The sequence below is a fragment of the Monodon monoceros genome, unplaced genomic scaffold (genome assembly GCF_005190385.1).
Source record: "Monodon monoceros isolate NGI ecotype Baffin Bay Population unplaced genomic scaffold, NGI_Narwhal_1 Super_Scaffold_13, whole genome shotgun sequence".
In the NCBI taxonomy this organism is placed as follows: Eukaryota; Metazoa; Chordata; class Mammalia; order Artiodactyla; family Monodontidae; genus Monodon; species Monodon monoceros.
Window position 1 is genome coordinate 56607749 of NW_021703769.1, and position 16788 is coordinate 56624536.

At 45.6% G+C, this 16788-nt stretch overlaps 1 protein-coding gene across 2 annotated transcripts in view; it reads right to left on the reverse strand.

The window, feature by feature from the left end:
• Positions 1 to 16788, reverse strand: part of GRIN2A (glutamate ionotropic receptor NMDA type subunit 2A) — a 372579-nt gene that overhangs the window by 149899 nt on the left and 205892 nt on the right. For both annotated transcript variants that reach the window (XM_029221232.1, XM_029221233.1), the window contains one exon: positions 6219 to 6811. In XM_029221232.1, coding sequence (XP_029077065.1) covers positions 6219 to 6811 — 593 coding nt within the window. The remainder of the gene's footprint in view (positions 1 to 6218; positions 6812 to 16788) is intronic.

A 16788-nucleotide genomic window follows, 5' to 3' on the forward strand; every position in this document is an offset into this window, starting at 1 on the left:
TGTAAAACACATGAATGGTCAAGCCAGGTACCATCAATTAAAACCAAATAACTTCCCTTTAATAGTAATTCATAGCTCTCCCGAAGAAGATGTTCTTTTTCCCCTGGTTGGGGCTGTAGATCTACCTGAGCGCTTCTATTTGACTTCCAGCGCAGCGACTGCCACATCCTCCTCCACAACTGAAAGGGGAGCCGAGCCATAGGACACAGAGTCACAACTCAGTCGGTAACAAACAAGATTGAAATATACCTCCATCTCTCACTTCCCTGTCTCTGTACAGCCTGCAGTGTAACAGGTATAAATTAAAGTAATAATCATCCTCATAAGAATAATGGCTTCACAGTTGTTTGTGTAATGCCTACTACATGCCAGGCACAATGATAACTGTTTCACATATATGCTTTCATTTAATTCTCCTACAGTATGAAGAAATGACTCTCTCTCTCTCTCTCTCTCTCTCTCTCTCTCTCTCGCTCACACACACGCTCACACACACACACACACAGACACACACACACAGACACATGGGCGTTATAGAAAAAAAGCCTGAGTTCGGAGTGGTTAGTAACTTATACTTGGTAAGTATGTGGCTAATTCAAAACCAAGCTGGCACTCAGCCTGTGAACTTTTTTCCACTCTTTTCTCTACCCTTCTTCCCACTGGCCACGCTCCTCCCAAGCTAATCCTTTGGCAAGAGCGTTTAAGTCTTAAAAACATCCACCTTCTCCCTTCTATGACCTCCTCCTTAATAAATGTAAGAGTGGAAGAGGAACATTTTATCAACAATGGTAACCATCAACAGATTGCTTTCCATATGCCAGGCTCTAGCCTACAGGACAACAGTTTTCTTATCCCCATGTTACATCCGAGGGAGCAGACTTGGAGGAATCAAGTGACTTGCCCGAAGTCTTGAAACTAGGAGAGTTCAGATCAGGGATTCAAACAAGGCAGCCTGTCTCCAGTGCCCACACTTTTTTTTCATCAAATTTTTTTGGCTGCGCCCCACGGCTTGTGGCATCTTAGTTCCCTGACCAGGGATCAAACCCGGGCCCTCAGCAGTGACAGCACAGACTGCTAACCACTGGACGGCCAGGGAACTCCCAAGTACCCACACTCTTGACCATGATGTCGTGCTGCCTCCGGAGGGGCCCCATCCGCTAGTGAACCGGAGACGTTCTTGGGACAGAACTGGACAGAGCAGCCTAGGTTCCATGCCAACGAAACAGGTAATGGTTTACCTTCACAGATCCAGGAGTTGCCAGCGATGTGCTCTGTGCTTGGTGAAGGAACAGATGTTTAAGAACTCTGCAGGAGCAAGGAGGCGGTTACATAACATGGCTGAGCTATTTCTGAACTTTGGAAAACGCTGACTGCTCTTTTCAAAGTGCCTTCTGTAAAACCAGAATATTAAACATAAAGAACATCTCCCCTTTTCCCCACTTTTTTTTTTCTGAAACAAGAACAGACACAGGTCCATGGTAGGATCATTAACCCGGCAAGCAGACCCTTTGTACCTGGTCCATCACTGTGAGCAGTAAACCACTGTGACAATATTTTAACTATACAAACTCTGTGTGTAAGATTACAAGTAACGTCCATGAGGGCCACTGAGGGACACACCTAGTTAGCCCCAAGATGTAGAACTCAACCAGTCAAAGCAGGACCCCCGATCCCTCAGCAACTCACCATGAAACCATCAGGCGTGACTTCACCTGAACCTCTTCTGAAGCTATCTGCATCCTCCCTACTGCAGAGTGGGAGTGATGAGAGCTATTTGTTTACAGATGCTTTGCAAAATGAGACTTTTTAAACCAGCTGAAAATGTAACTTTTTAAAGCTTTAAGTGAGAACTCCTAACTCAGGCTGATGGGTCCGAATCAGGCTGCATACACACGTGTTCTCTGCCTTCAGCTACCCAGACTGAAGATTCCTTACTGTCAACAACCTAAATGTCCATCAAAGGGGCTGATTAAATAAAAGACAGAACACACACAGCAGAATACAAAAACAACTAAGGTGAATACACTAGTTTTATATGTGTCCTCATAGATCATGCTTGAGCCATAGGTTGAGGTAAAGGAAATTCCAGCACATTAGATACCACTTATGATATTAAAAAGAACTACCCATTGGGTCTAAGGTCGCACTGTATCTGTATCAAAAGTACAAAACATGCACATGGATTTAGATACATACCAAATTCACTGTGGTGTTTTTCTCTCTCGTGGAGAGAAAGGGAGAAGAGTGGGGCTGGGGAGAGGTATAATCAGGACTTCTACATTATCAGTAATGTTTTATTTCTTTTAAAAATTTGAAACAAATATGACATGTTCACTTTGTTCTCTGGAGTGAGTATGGGGGTGGGTGTTTCATCAGACTCTGTACTTTTTTTTTTAACATCTTTATTGGATTATAATTGCTTTACAATGGTGTGCTGGTTTCTGCTTTATAACAAAGTGAATCAGCTATACATATACATATATCCCCATATCTCCTCCCTCTTGCTAGACTCTACTTTTTTTACTATTCTTTTCTTTTCTATGTTAAAAAAAAGTCCTTGTTGCGCTTCCCTGGTGGCGCAGTGGTTGAGAGTCCGCCTGCCGATGCAGGGGACACGGGTTCGTGCCCCGGTCCGGGAAGATCCCCCATGCCGCGGAGCGGCTGGGCCCGTGAGCCATGGCCACTGAGCCTGCGCGTCCGGAGCCTGTGCTCCGCAACGGGAGAGGCCACAACAGTGAGAGGCCCGTGTACCGCAAAAAAAAAAAAAAAAAAAAAGCCCTTGTTACCTGAGTTTGTCTTTAGACGAATTTCCCCCGTCTTCATCATACTGTACATTCTTTGAGAAGTTATATGTTAATTCATGTATGATTCCAGAGGCTAGCACAGGGTTCGCTGGATAGAAGGAGAGATGGATGGAGGATAGAGATATAGTGCCCTTAATCCTTTTCTTAAAAACTGCCTCTTGGGGCTTTCTCCAGCTCCTGGTCCTTGTCTTGCTTCGCAAGGTCCCACTCTTTCCTGGGTGGGCTTAAGGAACACTGTGCTAGTGGGGAAGTGTGGCGAAGAACCCACATACTGGTTGAGCCCTACACACTGTGGCTGAGCGCCACCAGTGCTCCAAGGGTGGAGAGATGTTTCATTAAAACCAGGCGGTGGGGGCTTCTGGTGGCGCAGTGGTTGCGAGTCCGCCTGCCGATGCAGGGGACACGGGTTCGTGCCCTGGTCCGGGAATATCCCACATGACGCGGAGCGGCTGGGCCCGTGAGCCATGGCCGCTGAGCCTGCGCGTCCAGAGCCTGTGTTCTGCAACGGGAGAGGCCACAACAGTGAGAGGTCAGCATGCCGCAAAAAAAAAAAAAAAAAAACCAGGCGGTGGATGACGGCTTACCACACTTAATGCATTACTTCTCTGGGGCTGAAAAACCACCTACAACATTGCTGCATTCAAAGCATAACTCCTGGAAAGAGCACACCAGGATTTCACAGGAGTAAAATTTTTTTTTTTAAGGAGTGGAATTCAGGGTGGTCACTGGAAAGAGATCTGAATGTCTTGCCAATTATCCTTCTCAAATTCCTCTTCCTGTATGTATTATATTTCAATTGCCCTACAATTGAGTTATGTTTCCATCAGAACTATACGAATATTCCAGCTGCAAGGCACTTATTATGGGAAGTGAGAATTCATTAGTGCAGCCCTTGTCTTTGGGCTGGCAGCAATCCTGCCTCTGTAAGACACTCCCGTGACTCATACCAATTTATCCTAGTTCCTTCCTGATACCTGGACAATTATTAAAAATGCTGAAAGTAGCAATGTAGAAACAAGATCATTAAAGAGGGAAAGAGGAGAGAGGAAGGGAAAATTTCAAAGGACCATGATTTCCTAACCTAAGAGTTCATTTTTCAGATAAATGTCAGTTTCAGGTAAAATCTTTAAGCCTCCTCCATCACACACACACACACACACACACACACACACACACAGACCCCACTAGCTGCAGACCAGAGATTATCCCTGAACTGTATCAGATTCAGAGTCCTAAAACCTTCCAGAGACATTTTAGAGTGACATGTTACTCTACTGATAATAAACTCACCTGGTCTGCTGACTATAATTTCTGATGACCAAAGCAACTTCACTGCTCACTCTGACAGTCATTAAATAATTGCCAGGTGCGAGGCACCCATGCTAAGGGGCACTCTTCATGCATCACCTCATTTCATACTCAGGACAACCCCTCGAACATTGGTTCTCAATGCATGTTCCCCAGACCAGCAACATCGTCATCACCCAGGAACTTGCTAGAATTGCAAATTCTTAGAGCCCACTCCAGAGCTACTGAATTACAAACTCTGAGCATGCGGCCCAGCAGTCTTGTTTTATGAAGCCCTCCCAGTGACCCTCATGCATGTTGAAGTGAGAGAACCACCACCTAGGCAATCCCTGGTCCAGGAAGATCCCACATGCCGCAGAGCAACTAAGCCCGTAAGCCACAACTACTGAGCCCATGTGCCACAACTACTGAGGCCACGTGCCTAGAGCCCGTGCTCCACAACGGGAGAAGCCACCGCAATGAGAAGCCCACGCACCGCAACAAAGAGTAGTCCCCGCTGGCCACAACTAGAGAAAGCCTGCGCGCAGCAACGAAGACCCAAAGCAGCCAAAAATAAATAAAAATTACAAAAAGAAGAAGAAACAAAAACAAAAAACACCCCATCATTTTGCAATGAACAACTGAGGCCCAGAGAGGTAAAATGATTGTCCAAGTCACATGGAAAGTGGACAAGACAAGATTTGAACCCTAACAAGTCCAACTCCACAGCCCAGTCCCTTAATCATGGTGTTACACTGCTTATCTGAAGAACGAGCATGGATTAAATCAACGAACATCAGGCAAACACACGCAAAATGGGTGTAGGAGTGATCATTCTAAATCTCAACAGCTGAGCCATAATGATGGCCCACAAAGAACAATGACACTTCTCGGAAACATCAAATTTAACTTAAATGTCCACCAAGATGGGAGTAGTTAACTAAATTATGATACAGCCATATGATGGAATACAATGCAGATTTAAAAGTGATGTCTGCCAAGATTTCCAACAGCCTACAAAAACACTTAGGCCGTGGGCTTCCCTGGTGGCGCAGTGGTTGAGAGTCCACCTGCTGATGCAGGGGACACGGGTTCATGCCCCGGTCCGGGAAGATCCCACATGCTGCGGAGCGGCTGGGCCCGTGAGCCATGGCCGCTGAGCCTGCGTGTCCAGAGCCTGTGCTCCGCAACGGGAGAGGCCCATGTACCGCAAAAAAAAAAAAAAACAAAACAAAACACTTAGGCAATATGAAGGGAGGAAATTCAGATACAAACTCTGAGACTAGGAGCACCAGTGTGGGCACTTTCCCCAACATGTAACGTGTTGGTGAGGATGTGGGAAGTCGAGTGATTTCACGAAATGCTAGTGTGAACATAAAATATATAGTTACTTTGTGGGACAATTTGGCAATAGACACTTAAATTTTAAAATGCACTTGTTCCATGACCACAAAACTCTACTTCTTAGAATCAACCCTAGAAAAACATGTGCACTTGTGCACAAAGAGACAGGTAAGGATGATTATCACTGCAGTTTAGTTTCTAATGGAAAAAAATCTGAAACAACATAAATTTCTATTATTATGAAGATTGGATAAATAAATCATGGTATATCCCTATTGAGGAATGCAATGTGCAGTTTACAAAGAACACAGATATTCATACATACACATACATATGTATATCTACATATACCTGTGCATATTCACATGCACATGTGTGCATACATACATCTACATATATGCATACATGTGTATATAGATAGGCATGTATATACATACATGTATCTATATGTACACACATACTTAAGATATAGCTATAGATAGAGGACAGATAGATAGATAGATAGACAGACAAATAGATCTCAGGTGTAGGTTTCCAGGGTATACTGTTGAGTAAAAAAAGTAAGTTGCAGAAAACCAAGGATGGTGTTACTTAAAAACAAAAGGAGATGAGACGAGAGGAAGAGGGGAGAGAACAAACCAACAAATCCCACAGGCACACACACAACATTCTCTATTTTCAGTGCACATTTTCAGCAATGAGTACATATCGTTTTTAGTATTTAAACAAACAACAACAAAACTCTGATTCCACTTTGGCGGACAAGCAAAGAGCCCCTCTTACTGGTGCAGCGTGTGCAGTGGGGCCTCTGGCTTCTCCATCTGCCCGTAGCAGCTGGCCTTGGCCTCGGGGATGTAGGAGAACTTGTCCAACATGGAAGATGCAGCAGTGGTCAGGATGCCCAGGCCATCCCTCACCCTTGCCTCCAGGCTGTAGTCCCAGTCATCGTAGGAGACAGAAATAAGTCCCGATGGAAACTCTTTGGGGATGAGCTCCGTATTCCCCGAGACCAAGCTGGGGACGATCCAGAAGAAATCGTACCCAGTGAGGCCGAGGGAGCGGGCCTCACTCAGGATGAGGACGGCCTCGTCTTTGGAACAGTAGAGCAAGATGACGGAGGAGTGGATCTTCTTCAACTGGACTTGTGTCTTTGCATCCTCGAAGGACGTGTCCAGTGTGATCACGTTCTGCATGTCCCAGCCCACAAAGCTGTTGTCCACCGTGGTCTTGATGAAGCTGATGAAGTCCCTGTAGCCAGGGAAGATGGTGGTCACCAGGGAGAAAACATGCCAGTCATAATCCTGCATGATCTTCAGCATGACGGTGACTTGCTGCTGGATGGACGCTCCAAACTGGAAGAAGGTAGACGTTGGATCCTGCCAACAGGTAAAAAGAAAGCAAAACAGAGGATGAGGCCAAAGGCAGTTTATGCACAACCATCTGCCTTTGTTCGCTTAAAGAAGCTCCTTCCTAGAAGTGAGGGAAAATAAATCCCACATCTGTTCATTCACAGACATTCCGGAGCACCTACCGTATGCCAGACTCTGGAACAGATACTGGAAACGCAGGGATGAGAGAGCTCCCTGAACTTGGAGCCCACAGCCCGGAACAGTGAAGGACATCTGTTATTTTGCCAGCTTCATTTTTCCTCTAGTTCATCTCACCACCACCCCTCTGGGTTCAGATGGGTCCAACAGAATGAACTCTATCTGGCCCCCAAGCTCATGACTGGAAAATGAAGCCGACAGAAATAAAACAACAACAGGAAATAGAAGGAGGTTCCTGATGACATACTTGGGGCATCTGGAGTCAGTCGTGCCTGGAGCCATTTACTCTGGACCTGTTGGTTATGTAAGCCACAAGTTCCATGTTCACTTAAGCCAATTTTAGGAGTCTTTCTAAAGTCTTGAGCTCTAGATTCACTTGAACTCTAGATTCCTGTGTAATATAGAGTATGATAAATGCTAGGGGGACATCTCTCTGTTCAATCAATAAATATTTGTTGAATGCCTAATTACATGGCAACAACATGTTAGAGCTTGCAGAAATGATGATTTATAATACAGACAGACATGGCCTCTGCCTTCATAGACCTGGAAGGAAAGTGAAGAAGAGCAACGTCTATGGACTGGGGGCTGAGAGAGGCATAAGGGGGTGTTGAAGGAATATCCAGGTACAGAAGAGGGGAAACCAGTGGACAGTATAGTCAGAGAAGCGCTGAAGATACATCTTGACTATTCCAGGAACTGGAGATAAATGCATGATGGCCTGTGATGTAGGGGGGGTGAGATGATGTTGAAGAGCTTGGCAAAAACCCCATCACATACAGCCTCAGAGGCTATGTCAGACCTTATTCTGAGCATAAGGGCAAGATGCCGAACGTTCTTACACTGGGAAGTGACATGGTTACTTGTGTTGGGTTAAAGGGTCTCTAACAGTCCTAACATCTCACCAAGTCATGATCTGATCATGAGAACAAACTTCCATTTAGAAAAAAAAGTGGGTGGTGCCCACAGTGGCACCATTTCCAAACTACCTTCACACTCCTTAACTCGTCAAATCCTGTGATGATCCTATGAAGTTGGTATTGTTGGTTGGGGAAAATGAGGCTCAGAATGCTCCATGGCTAAGTCAGCATCCAAACTTAGGTTCTGGTTCCACTTCCAGCCCCTTTCTCAACATACCAACACAGCCTTCCTGGGATCACCGAAGATCTGCATAGAGTAGGCGCTTAAACCATGTTGTGGACCCACTGACATGGTGCAAAAATGCCAACTAAACAGAAAGTATGGCTCTGTATTATAGCAAAACAGGATTTGACAAATGCATATTTTTTTCTGGGAACTGAAAGAATTCTCAAAGGGTCCTTATCATATTGCAGCCATGCTTACATTTTGCATTCTGTATGTACCATGTGCATTTAATACACCCTCAATTGTACAAATATGGGGATTCCATTTTGTTTCTGTGTGCGTGTGTACGTGAAGAGTGGATGATTCCATTCGTGTCTTTCAGAGCAACACTTAGTAGCTGTGCATGTCAAGTCTTTCAACAAGTCTGCATAATCTTCCCTGTGGATGCTCACTGACTAGAAAGTTTTATCTGAAAGGGGTAAAAGCTATCGTTCTTAGAAACAACCCCCTTTTCTAAAGTGCATGGAGTGTGGGGGGTAATCTGAGTGCAGCACGGACTGAAGGCAGAGAGAAGAAACAGGAATAAGTGCCTTCTGGGCCGCTTCCAACGTTACAGTTCTATGAATTTTACCTATAATTAAATCAATTAAATGGGGTAACATTTAAAGACTTGGGATAACTATCTTTTCCCCCACAGTAGCTTTTGGAGAAATCCAATATTCTTGGATTGATTAATCACTTTAAATCACGCCTCAACAAGGTGGTGAACTGCTTAAGGGCAGAGATTTTGCTGGCCTCATCTCTCTGTCCCCAAAATCTGGCAGAAGTCTTGGCACACGACCCATCTGGAGATGGAGGGTGAGGGAGTGCACGAGTGAATGAATGTGTGAGTGAAGCTCAAGAGAAATGTCCTTGGTGTAAACACAAAGTGAAAGGGGAGATTCAGTATCCAAGGCTGTATTTTTTTTATATGGCTCTCGAATGTCATGTCCAAAAAATTAAAACTTTCAACATTATCATCCCCCTATCCTGAGGAACCACGTCACCATCCAAGGCCCAGATATATTTAGTGTGTCCTTTATTGATAAGGAGGAGAATATATAAGTCCTGTGAGCCTCAACAGCTGCCCATAGAGCCTCATTAAATACCCCGAAAGGCAACAATATAAAGAATCCACGAGCAGAAGGCGGCACAGAAGTGAAGTCTCAAGACAATTATAGTCATCAACCTCAAGCACTGTCAGGTGTCTCTTGGGATGGGACTGAAAAGTTCCAAGCTTACTTACAAAAGAAATGTAATCATTCCCATGGAGCAAAGATGCCTCTGAGGAAGCCGGTCACTAGACTTACATTATGACTGCAAAAGGCAATGGAATCAGCATCTTGCCCTGAGCACATGAGGAACGGAGAAAGTTCTCAAGTGGACATATGCTAAGGGCACAGTTGGAACGCAATAAAAAGGATCTCTGAGACAACCTACTACCAGTTATCCCATTTCTTTGGGATAACTGGTATTGGTGAAGAGGTGGAGGTCAAACATGCTAGATGTGGGAGTTGGTGGTGTTTGGGATGCTCCAACACCTCTGCTCTATGTACTATGAGTTAGACATTATTATATCCGTGTACGTGTACCCATGAGCACAGAGCAGAACCGTAAGCAAATGCAGCCTTATCTGGCTCTCTACGTAGAGAAAGGAGGGCATGGCTACACATTAAACTTCAGAAAGGAGAAAGGTAATTATAGGGAGAGCCATTCAATAGCCAAGAGCTGCCTTGGCACAAGCCCCCTGTGAAAGAGTATGTACAAACCCCTTGCCCTGTGCCATCCCTACTGTCCTGCCCAAGCTGAATCTCTCCTGTTACCCTCTTCTGATCCCCATTAATCTCTTTCCCCCAGAATGGATAGCAGTGCAACTTCTGGGATCAGACTGCCCAGGTACCAATCCAAATTGTGTAGCCTTGGGAAGAATCACTTCATCTTTCCAAGCCTCAGTTTCCACATCTGTACAATGGGTACAGCAATGGTAATAATTATACCAGCTAACATGCCAGGAGTACTTTGTAAGAGTCATGTGGCTCAACACTTTCTAGGTTGTATCTCATTTAATCCCACCCCCAACAATCTTGCTAAACTGGTACTAGTATTATCCCCATTTTACAAATGAATAAGTAGACTGTGAGGCAGAATGATTTTTTCAGAATCACACAGGTAGCGAATCAGGTTTGCCTGCCTGAAAGATTCCAAGCTTTTCACCCCTCACTACCCTATTGCCAATGATAGCACTTCCTCATTAAGCTGTAAGAATTAAATGATCTCTCTGTATAAAATCACCCAGTGCAGTACCCATCAAATATCATGTGCTCTACAAATGTACATCACTATTATTTTCACCCACTATTATTCAATATTTTCCCCCTGGGTCAGGAGTTCCGGTGTCTCACATCAGGGGTTTATGATACCTGTCCCTCTAAAAGACGTAGTTCACTCCTGACTTGAGCATCTCAACAACTCGCCTTGTTCGTGGCTGCCTGATTGAAAGCCCTAAAGCACAGCTTTAATCACACCACTCCTCTCGTCTATAGTCAGCAGTGGCTCCCCTAGACCTATCACATTCAGTTCAGACTCTCTAGTTTACCCCTCCATGCACACCAGTCAAACTTCACGGTTGGAATAACATGGGCTCTGGGGTCTATAAGACCTGAGCTCACGTCCTGGTTCTGCATTAACTAGCCATGTGACCATGGGTAATTACCTAAACTTTCTGGACCTGAGTTTCTTTGCTTATGGAATGGGAATCGTGAGCACCATCCCATAGGGTTGCTGTGACGACAGGATGAACTAGAAGGAGTAAAAGGCTCATTTATCCATGTCTGACTCCAACAGTTTAGGGACCCCTCTCCTCATTCTCTGTCCTCTAGACCACATGGACACTGCCACAAACCTAAGGGGATCGGATCCTTATCCATTTTAAAAAATGGTATCTCCAGATCTACTGACATGCTAATTTCACATTCCCTCCTCCCTCCTCAAACCAGCCCATTCATCCTGAGCCCAAGGGAGCTGCATGAGAAGGAAGTGATGAGTCACGCTTTGGAGAGAAAACATCGCCAATGTCTCTTATGGACCTCATGCAGTTACCCTACGCCACTTTCATTTCCATTGGCATCTGAAACTTAAGCTTCCCAAACCACTGTCGTGTATACTGTATACCCCTTGGAGGGATGAAAGCAAGTAGTTATTTGCAAAACATAATTGCACAGCGAGGCACTGAAGAGGCTCACGTTTAGCTCTGGGATTTTCTAAGGTGGCTTTAGGGGCTGGCAGGAGGTGATGGGGGAGTTTGGCCACACTCCCAGGACCTGGCATCTGACATGCCAAATGGCCCTTTGTTTCAAGGTCCTGCACGTTCTTCCCGGTTCCTAGCTGGATAGCAGAGGCTGACCCTCCTGCACTTACCTCCTCCTGCCATGACAGCCTGCCCTTTCGTGGTCAGATCAGTCTGACCACCTCTGGCACCGGCTTCCTTGGCAGTGTGCAGCCGGGGGAGAGGAACAGATTTCAGACACCCACTTTGGTTCTGAAGCAAAAGCAGTGCCCTCCCCAAGCTCACTGCTCTGCAGAAGCAGAACAAACTGTTTTAAACAGAGTCAGGGAGGAAGGCAGGTGTGGGATTCTGGGTGTCTGCTTTCAACTCTGTGTTCCAGTCCTGGGATAAGTGAGGTTCTAGAATTTTCCAGACCTTGCTGAGTCCCCAGGGTGAGACCTGACTCCACGGGTATCAAGGTCTGATGTTTAATAGAGTCTAAAACCAACTTTAATTTCACTTACCCATTTATAAGGCTATAAAGGACACCCACACTCATTATCCCTTTAATTCCAACTACCTAAGAGATGAGGTGTTGCCGGTGGTTATAACCCTCATGGACGGCATTTCTCATAAAGACACAGGAAGAGAGGCTAAATGATTTCCTTAAAATCCACATGGCCCCATGCGACAACAGCTCAGTTACTGCAAGATGTCATCCAATGTTCCTTTGCACACACCAGTGGCTTTCACTCCTGGCTGCACAACAGAATCACTTGGAGAGTTATAAAAACAACACCAGTGCTCGTGCTCCACGCCAGTCCAACTGAAACTGAATTTCTGTGACCTGAGTACATGAACTCCAAAGCTGATTTATTTGTTTTTCTCTGTCTCCTCTCAACACCAGGATGAGCGTTATTCATGTCTGACACACAGTAGGGGCCCAGGAAATATTTGGTGAGAAAATAAATGAGCAGGAAACTCATCCCCAGGAAGCAAGACAGAACTGGCTGCTGCTGTCAACCCTGCACCCTTATTTTAGCTTATTTTCCTCTGCCTGTCAGGGTGAGCACCAGAAAGAGGATAATGTCACAAGGGACCCAACAAAGGTCTTGCAGGACTCCTTGGGAATTTGCTTTTTGCCTTGCTAAGCCCTGATGTACCTTCTGTTACTCTTATTGTGTACTAACTGAGCTTTTAAACATATTTGATTTCATTTTCCATGGATGAGAGGAAAAGTAAAAGTGTCAAACCCGATGAGTCTGAGGATTCAGATGAATAGCATTCTCACATACATATAAGCTGGATCCGTTTCACTAGAGGATCTTTATCCCCTCACCACCCATCCTCCTCCTCCTCCTCATCATGGTCACTATCAAAATTAATATTAATTTGGTCTATTCTATATGTAGTACAATGTGGCATACAGTAGGAAGTATTATTATGACCCCTTTATTACAGATTAAAAACACAGGCTCAGAGAATGTAACTTGCCCAACCCACATAGCACATGGCAGAGGGAGGATCCCAGACTAGGTGATCCAAATCCAAAATCTGGTTGCTTAGCTACTGGGAAATACTGATTCCAGGTATGCAGAACACGAAGAAGTGTGTGTGTGTGTGTGTGTGTGTGTGATGAATATCACCACTTAATCTTTCTTGAGGCACCCAACTAGAAAAGAAAATCCCTCAGAAATGGGCAACCAGCAGCAATGATCTCACATCAACCGTCAATCAGAAGACTGGAACAGAGTGGGGAAGTCATAGCCAGGTGCCATTCCCCAAAAGCACATCGGTTCCATCACCCACAAACACAAAATTCCACTCCAAGCAACCTCCACTCATTGGACCATTTTATGATTTGTGTTCTACTTCCCATTTTGCTTCTCTCAGGAGCAAATCCACTGGCATTCGTCTGAAATAACCTAACAACATCTTCCTCCGCTCTATCCTCCTCTCTCTTCAAATGAGAAGTTTAATCCTAGGTTTCCGGTGACTATTGGGTTCCCAGGTAGGGGAGCTGTCCAAGGTAGCTGAAGTGCTTTGATTCAGAGACCAGGGGAACACCTGAGTTAAACACAGGCTTAACTCAGAGTCCGTGCAATAGTCTCTTAGACTAGAGTGGGAAGGATGGGTATTAGGCAAGACAATTACAAAGAAGAGCACTATGATTTGGGGTGGAGCAAGGAATGAGCCACACAGAGCTACCAAGCCTTCAACCTCATTCTATCCTGGGTTTCCAATACAGCACCTCCTGGTCACATATGACTATTTACACTGAAATTTAAAATATAAAATACAATTAAATATTTGGCTTCTCAGTGACACTAACCACATTTTTTTTTTTTTTTTTTTTTTTTGCAGTACGTGGGCCTCTCACTGTTGTGGCCTCTCCCGTTGCCGAGCGCAGGCTCCGGACGCGCAGGCTCAGCAGCCACGGCTCACGGGCCCAGCCGCTCCGCGGCATGTGGGATCTTCCTGGACCGGGGCACGAACCCGTGTCCCCTGCATCGGCAGGCGGACTCTCAACCACTGCGCCACCAGGGAAGTCCACTAGCCACATTTTAAGAGCCCAAAAGTCTTTAAACTTTAAAGCTGATGCTCTCCCACCCCTACCAGGCCTACCCCTAAAGATGCCAATCCAGTTGGTCTGAGATGGGATCCAGGATATTTCTAATTCCCTGGGTTAAGTCTAATGTGCCAGGATTGAAAACACTAATCCAAGCCTTCAGTATCCAACCCTGTAGCTATGTATCAGTTCACCTGGGGAATTTTTTGTACCTTTAGATTTCCAGGCGCCAAGCCATCGGCACTGAATCAGAACCTCCGCTGAGGAGCCTGAGGTCATGTATTTGCCCCTGAAAGTGCTGATGAACAGCAGGACTTGGTACTGCCGAGTCCAACTCCCCTATTTTCAAGGTGGGGAAACTGAGGCTCCAGAATCTTGGATGACTTGTTCCAAATTTCACATAAATCAGTGGGACAGCAGTAACAGACATGGTGGGTCTCTCACCTCCTAATTTGGTGCTCTCTTTGCTGTGTCATGATGCCATCGTGTGTGAAGTGTTTTCTGCAAAGTGAACCCACAAGGGATGGGGCATGTGCAGGAGGAACATGGCTTTGCTGACAGCTTGCCTGGGATCTGCTTCTTACTGGAAGTGGGTATTTTAACCTAAGCCTCTATTTCCCCATCTGAAAAATGGGAATGATAATAGTCACCACCTTAAAGGGTTGCTGTGCATATTTTGAGAGGTAATGTACATAAAGCACTTGGCACATAGGAGGGGCTCAGTCAAGTTGAGTTGGTGTTAGTGGTGGAGATGGTAGCCTTGAATGTCAAGCCCCAAGTCTCGCATCCACTACGGGTTCCTTACTACCCCACTTCCTACATATTCCTAACCTTCTGAGTTTCCAGCACCTTGATCTTTACAGCCCAGTCCTCAGCCCTGACTGTGTGTGGTTGCCTAGTTGCTGAGAAGCATGCATCTCGCCTGCCCTTCAGACTAGAATTCTTGAGGGCAGGACCCCACGCCCTTCTGAGTCCTCCTCAGCACCTTGCATGGCACTAAGCCACAGCTCTGGGAATGAAACTGGGAGTAGCTTTCGGAGTCTTCAAGGCTGCCAGTGGGCAGAAAGTGAGACTAGTACTTTAAGTATTCAAGTATTTGACTTGCCACAACTTCTGCTCTAGGAAGAGACATTCATCTATTAATTGCCTTTCATTCATTTGGTCACTATAACAAACTCCTACTATGTGCCAGGCATTGTTCTAGGGAAGGGAATCTAGGGAAGGAGGCGACCAAAGTGAAGATCCCCACTTTTACAAAGTTTACGTTCTTACGGGAGGAGACAGACAAGGAAGAAGGAAATCAGTAGGATGATTTCAAGGAAATCAGATGGTGCAGGAGTCCAGGGGTGGAGTGGAGAGGAGCAGCCCTTCTGATCGTCTGCTCTGATACGTCAGAGCTGATCAACAGAATGTGAAGGAGGAGCTGTCAGCCAGACAAAGCTGAGGGGTGAGGCGGGGGTAAGGAGAGCCATCCAAGCAGAAGCAACCTCATGTACAAAGGGAGGAAAGGGAACAGGAGGAAGATCAGAACAGCTGCAGTTCAATCAGCAAAGGAGAGGGTGGTGAGATGAGTTAGGACAGGAAGCAGAGGCCATAGCACACAGTGAGAGCTCTGAAGATCGTGGCAAGGGGTCTGGATTTAATTCCTAGATCAATTGTTTTTTAACATCTATTTGGAGTATAACTACTTTACAATGGTGTGTTAGTTTCTGCTTTATAACAAAGTGAATCAGCTATACATATACATATATCCCCATATCTCTTCCCTCTTGCATCTCCCTCCCTCCCACCCTCCCTATCCCACCCCTCTAGGTGGACACAAAGCACCGAGCTGATCTCCCTGTGCTATGCGGCTGCTTCCCACTAGCTATCTGTTTTACATTTGGTAATGTATATATGTCCATGCCTCTCTCTCGCTTTGTCACAGCTCACCCTTCCCCCTCCCCATATCCTCAAGTCCATTCTCTAGTAGGTCTGCGTCTTTATTCCTGTCTTACCCCTAGGTTCTTCATGACCATTTTTTTTTTTTTTAGATTCCATATATATGTGTTAGCATACGGTATTTGTTTTTCTCTTTCTGACTTCACTCTGTATGACAGACTCTAGGTCCATCCACCTCACTACAAATAACTCAATTTCGTTTTTTTATGGCTGAGTAATATTATTCCAAACAATTCCTCTGCTAAATGCACCATTAGTATCTCCCAGCAGGGCAGCTGGGAGAGGATCTGGGACTTTGGGGACATTGGAATTTCATGTGAGCTAGCCCTGTTCTTCCCTTTGGAATTCTGATCTGTGCCAAGTGGGGAGCCTCCCTTGAAGATGCAGTAAGGCACATAAATGCTTGCTATATTGTTTAGTCAACTGGTACCCTCACCTTGAATAGTGTGGCTAGGACTCCCACGTCTGCCTGGGCCTTCCAGAGCTTGTCCCAGTTCATCATCCAGAGTCAAGCCCTCCCTCTAACATATATCGTAATGCTGGAGGAGAGAATACACACATGCACGGAGAGATGTAGTCCTTGATTCCAGCTGCAACTAGCTTAGGACAGCCCAACATCCTCTACACTCATCAGAACCACATGGTGATTGCTGCTCTTGGACCCAGTCCTGCTTCCTAGATCATTAGCAGGGCAGGCCAAGAAGAGACACCTGCTGAGATTCAGGCCCTTATTTCTATGCAAGCACACAGCAAAGGCCCAAGCTGGCTTCACCTGGGGTTCTGTCAAACCGCGGGTGAGCCTCTGACTCAGGGCTTCTAAACAGGGTCATTAGCGATTATGGATTGTCTGAGGCTAGGTCCAGCCATCCTCACAGAGAAAGCCAGAGGGAAATTCTACCTGATCAG